This window comes from Solanum tuberosum, unplaced genomic scaffold (genome assembly GCF_000226075.1).
Source record: "Solanum tuberosum cultivar DM 1-3 516 R44 unplaced genomic scaffold, SolTub_3.0 scf00149, whole genome shotgun sequence".
Lineage (NCBI taxonomy): Eukaryota > Viridiplantae > Streptophyta > Magnoliopsida > Solanales > Solanaceae > Solanum > Solanum tuberosum.
In genome coordinates this window covers 24,920-33,152 of record NW_006239072.1, presented here as the reverse complement: position 1 = coordinate 33,152, position 8,233 = coordinate 24,920, and the positions used below count along the sequence as shown (strand labels likewise).

The 8,233-nt window shown below is 37.1% G+C and overlaps 2 protein-coding genes across 2 annotated transcripts in view; both read left to right on the top strand.

Annotated features, from left to right (window-relative positions):
• Window positions 1–1,765, top strand: part of LOC102585954 (trafficking protein particle complex subunit 3-like) — a 12,615-nt gene extending 10,850 nt beyond the window's left edge. Inside the window, exons 4-5 of the mRNA XM_006352427.2 lie at window positions 699–881; window positions 1,461–1,765. Of these exons, the coding sequence (XP_006352489.1) occupies window positions 699–881; window positions 1,461–1,583 (306 nt within the window). The 3' untranslated portion in view covers window positions 1,584–1,765. The remainder of the gene's footprint in view (window positions 1–698; window positions 882–1,460) is intronic.
• A 1,216-nt stretch (window positions 1,766–2,981) lies between these two features.
• LOC102585279 (probable galacturonosyltransferase 12) lies at window positions 2,982–7,783 on the top strand. Its single transcript, XM_006352425.2, has 6 exons — window positions 2,982–3,797; window positions 4,800–4,855; window positions 5,115–5,270; window positions 5,874–6,464; window positions 6,569–6,871; window positions 7,222–7,783. The coding sequence occupies exons 1-6, from the start codon at window positions 3,587–3,589 to the stop codon at window positions 7,504–7,506; spliced, it is 1,602 nt and encodes a 533-aa protein (XP_006352487.1). The 5' UTR covers window positions 2,982–3,586; the 3' UTR covers window positions 7,507–7,783.
• Window positions 7,784–8,233: the final 450 nt, after the last annotated feature.

The window sequence follows — 8,233 nt, the reverse complement described above, 5'->3', positions numbered from 1 at the left end:
TCCTAGAGGGTGTATGGTCATGGATTCGCCCTGGGTTTCTAAGGAAGCAGAAGAGAAAAAGGATGGAGAAAGGGAAAATAGAGAATGAGAGTGTGGCTGGTCATTCTTTGCCCCTTTTTTAGAGGGATTGTTGTCACCCTTAGGATATGATGATGATTCTTGGATATTTTTATTCCTAAAAAATCCTCAAAATTTAAATATTGTGAACACAATAAGGCTGGATAAGTTTTCTGGACCTTAATTCACAATCCAAATGTCTTACTATGAATATAACCACCAATGTTCCTTTCACACTTTGCTCTTTAATGGAAGATTGATGGTGTGCATCTCTACAAACACACATATACACAAACAGTATGCAGAAGGAGGTATTAAATGCTTCTATCTCTAGCTCATGTTCCCTTCATTTATGTCTTTCGGATGTTGAGTAAAAAAAGTTGGGAACGAATCTCCTAGTTGATTTTATGGGTTGATCAGTATATATTGTTGTTTCTCTGCCAGTATTCATTGGCAGTGAGCAGAATGTATTGTTGTTTGTGTGTCATATTTGAGCTGAGCATCTCAACTTCTTACTACCTTCATATTCTCAAGTTCATTTTATTTATAACATACACTTGGACGTAGTTGATCACCCTTTCAAAAATTATGCTGAACTTTTTGTTTTAGGAAACATGATTTCTTGCTGCTCATATGAACAGGTTGGCCTCAAAATGTTCCTAGGTGTCACAGCAACTGTGGGAAATTGGAATGCTGAGGGAACAACGTGCAGTTTAATTCTGGAGGACAACCCCTTGGTAGACTTTGTTGAGCTCCCTGATACATGTCAAGGTCTATATTATTGTAACATCTTAAGTGGAGTAATCAGAGGGGCATTAGAGATGGTGAGCTTCCCCCTTCTATAGCATCTGCTAATACCAATTTTTACTTTGCGTTGGCCTCACACAACATACATGATCACATCTTTTCTCTCTCTCTCTCTCTGAGAAGAAGACACCTCTTATAGATATCAGCATATGACGTCCTCATTTACTGTCAAGTTTTAATAGGAGTCACTAATGTGAGTGCAATTGAAAGGGTGTTTTTTCTAAATCGAAACGTTATGAACTATGTTACATTGTTGTCATTTTACTTTGCTCTCAAAGTGGCAATCTAGCAGTGCATTGCATTTCCTTGTCTATTTCATGTCATACTAAAGTCAGATGAGTTCATTTTCCAATCTTGCAGCCTCCCTAACTAGAGAATTGTAAGGTTGAGATCTTTATAATCTATCTGAATCGCCTCCCTTTGGTCCATTAGTAATTGTTAGGTTTTAGTAGGCGAGTTGCCGCAGGATATGAGAAGCCAAAATATACTATACTCAATACTGTATAATCTTCTGCAGCAAGGGTGAATTGAGAGTGTTGCGTTTTTTTTAGCTATTGTTGGAGCACCAAATTTATCTGTGTTTACCCTGTGTTCAGGTGTCAATGAAGACTGAAGTCACATGGATCCGTGATATGCTTAGAGGCGATGATGCATTCGAGCTGCAGTTGAAACTTCTGAAACAGGTTCCTGAGGAGTATCCTTACAAAGACGACGAGTAACAGCTGAAACTCATGAATTTTGTATTGCTTCTTCTCGTTCGATCTTAAAGCACTGTGTTGTGTGATCTGAAAATATTAAGCTCCCTTTACTCTCCTCCATTGTGATAAAACATTTATTTCTAGTGCTTACTTACAATGTTAATGATTAGCTGCTACCTTGAATTATTTTGCCATCTCTTGCATGTGTTCTAAGTTCTTCTTTTTCCTGCTTTTCTTTTTGTTGGTTCGACTTTCATTTTTTTCATCTATTCTAGTCTTGATGAACAAAATTACTTGAAACCTGTTGTTGATGGGTGGGAATTGGTCGATATCCTGTGGAATTTATTGAGGTGTGCACAAGCAAAATGAAACCACTCGGTATATTTATAAATATATTTTTTTGGTACAGTTAGAAAAATTATATTTCATATGAAAAGGAAGGACTCATTGAAGTTGAGAATCTGGTCTCCTTTGACAGATTATTTTTATCTCAGTGATTTCATTAAGCAGATAAACATCACATATCTCTATAATTACATCAAATTTTAAGAGAATTTATTAGCAGGAAAATTCGTGGTAACGTAAAATTCGCGATATTTTCTTCTATAATAAGACTGTGACTTGTGTGCATCTCAACTATTTCATTGAGTACCTTGTACCTTACATCAACACAGTTCACAGGTAGCGAGTAACTCTATTCACGGGAATGAATGATGCAATACTCAAGTAATTTTGTATACCTAAGTAGTATACAATAAAGTAAGATCAAATAAATCACATATAACAAGTGAATTGTACGCCCCGAAAGTACACAACGTACATACCTGTTGGATATTTCATTATTGCGGAAATAATTTTTACCCGCCTGAGCAAATCGCGTAAACATCCCCCAAAAAATATTCATACTGTCAGTATATATAACGTTAAAGTAGTTTATTAGACCCAACCACACCATGATTTGCAGATTAAGACAGTCCAAGAAAGAAAGAAAGTAAAGAAGACAGTAGGTCATTGTCCATTTAGAAACTCTGTTCAAATCATAAAAAAAGCCCAAAATTCCCTTATGTTTTTCAATCTTACAATATTTCATAACTTCATATGAAGGCAAAGTGAAACAACACCAAACTTTTATCTCCAATCTAATTTGAACACTTAAAAAAAAACCTTTCTTCAGTCCCACCTTCAAAAATAAAAAACAACAGTTCCACAAATGTGGTCTAGGGAGGGTGGTATGTACGCAGACTTTACCCATATCTTATGAACGTAAAGAGGTTGTTTTTGATAGATCCTCGGCACAGGTAAAACAATTTAAAGTAAGTTTAAATAGGAAATACAGTAGTGAAGAAGTCATATAAAAAATAATAGAGAAAAAGCAATAGCAACAATAGATAATACGATAATCAAAGCAAATTAAATCCACTAATCAGCTGCCGCCTTTACTAGTCTTATATCTCTTTCTTAAGAAGATTTCACTTATATACACTGACAATATAATTTTTTCTTACGAACTCATTTTGGTAGGTAATCTACTTTGTTTTTCAACTTAAAATCTCACTTTTTTTTGGGACAATCACCCATAATTACTATGTTTTAAGGGGTCGTTTGGTTCACTTACTAGTTATGTGAGATTTATCATGCAATGATTATTTATGCGGGACTTTATACCGAGATTAATTGTACATTTAAAAGTAAAAATTCATTCTACGCTGTCAATGTATAGTAGTTAAACTCTGAAATGAACCAACAACTACAATCCATGAGTCTTCTTTCTCAGTCAAAAATTGATGCAAACATGTTAAAACTTGGGGAAAAATGCATGTTTAACCTTCATGCTAAGCAAGGTTAGGTGAATGACAGCAACTTTGAACATCAACAACCTTTGCATAGTCTTTCCTTTTCAAATTCTAACTCAATCAGCTTATTATAGTATAGAGTTATTGATTGCCAAATGAAAAACTAGAACAAGAACACAAATAGTATCAACATTTTGTGTTCTTTTTTCTCATTTTTCTTTGAAACATACAATGCAACTCCTCATATCGCCGAGTTTGAGGCATGTTACTGTCCTCCCAGCTAAAGGATTCAAGGAGTTTGTCAAAGTAAAAGTTGGTTCGAGGAGAATATCGTACCTCATGGTCTTCTATTCGCTCCTGCTTTTTACGTTTCTTCTCAGGTTTGTCTTCATGTTAACGGCTGAAGACACCATAGATGGAGAACGAAAATGTTCAACGCTAGGTACGTTTCGCTCTCCCTCTCTCTCTCTCTGAAAAAGAAGTGGAATTCGCCATTACCAAGAGGCATGTATAAGAAATTGTATTAAGCAGCATTAGGAAAAAAATGATTGTGGTAATATGTGATCTTTATAATATAGTACTTGATTTGTTGCAGATATTAGAAACATTATTAATAGAATGGCATGTAAATATTTCAGCATAATATAATAGCAGTTGTAACATTGGTGAAGTTGTTTCCGTGTGACCTATAGGTCATGGGTTCGAGCTGTAGAATCAGCCACTGATGTAAGCATCAGGTAGGCTGCCTACATCACACCTTAAGGGTGCAGCTCTTCCCTGAACCCTGCATGAACGCGGGGTGCTCAATGCACCGGTCTGCCCTTATACTTACTGCTCAAGTAGTTGTAACTTAACATAAACTAAATTATGTTGATCATCTTTGTGTTCGTATATTTACTAGATAACTCTTACAACATGTAGATGAACCAAAATATCTACAGATTCATTGATTGAACATACTAAGACAGCAAGCTTATAGAAGTGAATAAAAGAGTTACCAGTTCTATTTCGGCATAATACATAGATAGACACTATAACTTGGCCTCCACTGGCAACTGAACACACCAACTTTCATTGTGACTGTCTACATACTACAACTTGACACAAGTGCATCTCACGAAGAACTTAACTTTGCAAATGCATATCTAGACTTTAAGGGGGGTGCATTCTCAAAGTTGGGGTGTTTACGAGGCCAACTTAAACCAAATTAAGGCATTTAGATGTTCATTTTCAAAGTCGAGGTGTATAGTTGTCAGTTGAGACCAAGTTAAGGTGTCTATCTATGTATTATGTCTTCAATTTCTGCAGAAAAAAGCGTATCAATATAGCACTTATATCACCATTTCTTTTCCAATTTTCTTTTCTTTTCTTATTTTTCACTTGATGTGAGAGCCATTTTCACTGTTTGCCCATCGAAGAAACTCTAAATTTCATTCTAAGGCAGGGTGCTTGGGGAGAAAAATTGGACCAAGGATTTTGGGGACACAACTCGAATCAACAGTATGCTTCTACGCCTCATATTTGTATCCTATTTGCGCATATTATTTTTGAAATCCCCTTTGAGCCATGCTCATCTAAGGGGAGATTGGTTTTATGGCCTATTACAAATGTTATTTTAGTTATTTTGCTCTTCTCACAAGAGATCAGTAAAAAATAAACACAGAAGATCAGTATATGAAAGACAGGAGATCTTTGTAGAGTTATTTTCTTCTATTTAAAATCACTAGCTCAAAATATCTATTCTCCCGTATTCTGTTAGGTACCTGAGGTGATTTATCAAGTATTGGAGGAACCTACGGACCAGATTGAAATAGAAGAAGGGCCGGAAACTCCTCAATCGTTGGAAGAGTTTATGGAAGAAATGAAGGACACAAGGCCAGATGCAGAAACCTTTGCTGTCAAGCTTAAAGCTATGGTATTATGTACTTATCATGCCTTCTCCATCATGTATAGAGATAAAGTTAACTTAAGGTACCATATTTTGTCGTAGACAACAAATTACATGTGGATAAAGAACTTTCCTTGATTAATTTCTTGACTACTGTCAGGAGGTCCCTGGTTCAAGTCGTGGAAATGTAATGTAAGAATCTTATAGTTTATGTTGCTCGGACTCTTCAAAATGGGCAATGGGTGTGTGTGCCGGATCCTTGAAAAGTAGTTCATATTTGGAGAATCCGACAGGGTGCGACAACATTTTTAGGAAGTCCGAGCAACATCGCTTATAGTAGACCCAATATCGTCCTGACCTTCCTAGACCCAGTGCATAGCGGGAGCTCAGTACACCAGGCTGCCCTTTTTTTGTTAAAACTTTCCTGGCTGCTAAACAATTAACTAGAAGGCAGACCAGTTGATTATGAAGCAAAAGTTATGAGATATTCACAATGTAATCATATTAACCACTCAAGGCTTGAATAGTGTTGAATTGTATGACCATCTCATCGGAAGGCTTAAACTATTAGAGAAGCACATTCTTATTTACCAAATTATGTTTTCAACAATTAATGTCTATTTGTTGCAGGTAACCCTCCTTGAACAAAGAACAAGAACTGCCAAGATCCAAGAATACCTTTATCGGCATGTAGCATCTAGTGGCATCCCGAAACAGCTGCACTGCCTTGATCTCAAGCTAGCACATGAGCATTCCATCAACGCCAATGCCCGTCTCCAGTTACCATCACCGGAACTTGTTCCCGCCCTTGTTGATAATTCATACTTCCATTTTGTCCTAGCCTCTGACAATATTCTTGCTGCTTCTGTTGTTGCATCATCGCTTGTCCAGAACTCTTTCCGACCTGAGAAAGTTGTCCTTCACATAATCACGGATAGCAAAACCTTCTCACCGATGCAAGCTTGGTTTTCGTTACATTCTTTGACACCTGCAATCATTGAGGTTAAAGCGTTGCACCATTTCGATTGGTTAACAAAGGGAAAGGTCCCAGTTCTGGAAGCAATGGAGAAAGACCAAAAAGCAAGATCACAATTCAGGGGAGGGTCATCAGCAATTGTAGCGAATACAACAGAAAAGCCCCATATCATTGCAGCAAAGTTGCAAGCACTCAGTCCCAAATACAATTCTCTGATGAACCACATACGGATATACTTGCCAGAGGTAACGGAAGTTTTAGAAGCTCACTTAAATTGCATGTAACGTCCATCTGTCCTTCTCTGAAGCACTTTAAATTTTAATGCTGAGAAGTAGAAATGTCTTTGCAGTTGTTTCCCAGTCTTGATAAGGTAGTCTTCCTGGACGATGACATCGTCATTCAAACCGATCTTTCATCTCTATGGGACATTGAAATGAACGGGAAGGTGAATGGAGCGGTAGAGACATGCAGGGGAGAGGACAAGTTTGTGATGGCGAAGCGCTTTAAAAGCTATTTGAATTTTTCTCATCCTCTCATATCGAAGAACTTTGATCCTAATGAATGTGCATGGGCCTATGGCATGAACATTTTTGATCTGGAAGCATGGAGAGAAACAAATATAAGTGAGGCATACCACTACTGGCTCGAACAGGTTAACTACAACTCTACAAGTGACATCAACTGTTAATTCAATGAAATGCATTTTGAACATTATGCAACATTCAAGCATTTTGTTTTAACTAGTACTCCCTCTGTCCCAATTTATGTGATGAACTTTGATTGGCCACGGAGTTCAAGAAACATAGAAAGACTCTTGAAATTTATGATTTAAAACAAGTCAGAGATATTTGCATAGCTACAGATCATCTCGCTTAAGGTTAAAATGGGATGCTTAAAGTTAAATTGCCTCTAAATATAGAAAGGGGAAGTAATCTTTTGCAATTGCTCGAAAGTACTTACTGAAAAACTCGATGATGATATAGTCTTCCTTTTCTTGTGCAGAACTTGAAGTCAGATCTAAGTTTGTGGCAGCTAGGTACATTACCTCCAGGACTAATTGCATTTCATGGTCATGTCCATGCTATTGATCCCTTTTGGCACATGCTAGGACTCGGGTACCAAGATAACACGAGCATCCCGGATGCTAAGAGTGCTGGTGTGATCCACTTCAACGGTCGAGCAAAACCTTGGCTAGATATAGCGTTCCCTCAACTTCGATCCCTGTGGACAAAGTACGTTAACTTCTCCGATAAATTTATCAGAACCTGTCATATTAGAGCAACTTGAAATGAGCAAGGGATTTGTTAACCATGCTGCTTGTAACCAAGAAACCAAATTTTGAGAGAGGTGACCCATGTATAGAAGGTCTCTCCACTCCCTGACGCGAGATTGGCAACAACTCCCGGCCTGACATTCTTGAACACCTCAAAGCTACTATAATTTCTGGTTCCCCAAATGTATTTTATACTGTAGTTAGATATTATACAATGTACATGGTGGATTTTTTTCACCAAAATAATACTTGCAAAGATAATAAAAAAGGATACTCATCCAATTCAATTTAGTTTGTGTATCTAGAAGCATGCCATTAAGGGTAAAATAAAAAGATTGACGTTAAATTGTTTTCAAAAATATAGAAAGATGTCATTCTTTTAATGACAGACTAATTAAGAAATAAAGCCACATAAATGGAATGGAGGGAGTCTCAATCTTCCATTCCATACTAAGTGTGTCTTTGAGGTATAATCATTCAGAGTATGTAAGGAACAGATGGTCCTAAAAGAGATTGAAATTACCAAACAGACGAAAGGAAAGAACGAGTGCAGTAAATGAACTTTACCCGCCCTTCCACCCTTCTCCACTTTAATACTAGGCGGCTTTTGTTGGTGACAGGTTCGAATCCATGAATGACCGTGATGTGCACTTAATCCACATATAACACGTACCAAATCCCTGGGAGCTACGCAAGCAAAAAACTTCTCAGAGAGTTCTCATTAATTACACAATATAGATA

What these genes read in the sequence shown, in the direction of transcription:
- LOC102585279 (XM_006352425.2), top strand. Translation starts at nt 3,587, where the DNA reads ATGCAACTCCTCATATCGCCGAGTTTGAGGCATGTTACTGTCCTCCCA. An exon ending in CTGTCAAGCTTAAAGCTATG is followed by an intron (nt 5,271 to 5,873) that starts GTATTATGTACT and finishes TATTTGTTGCAG; the next exon opens with GTAACCCTCCTTGAACAAAG. An exon ending in ACCACTACTGGCTCGAACAG is followed by an intron (nt 6,872 to 7,221) that starts GTTAACTACAAC and finishes TTTCTTGTGCAG; the next exon opens with AACTTGAAGTCAGATCTAAG.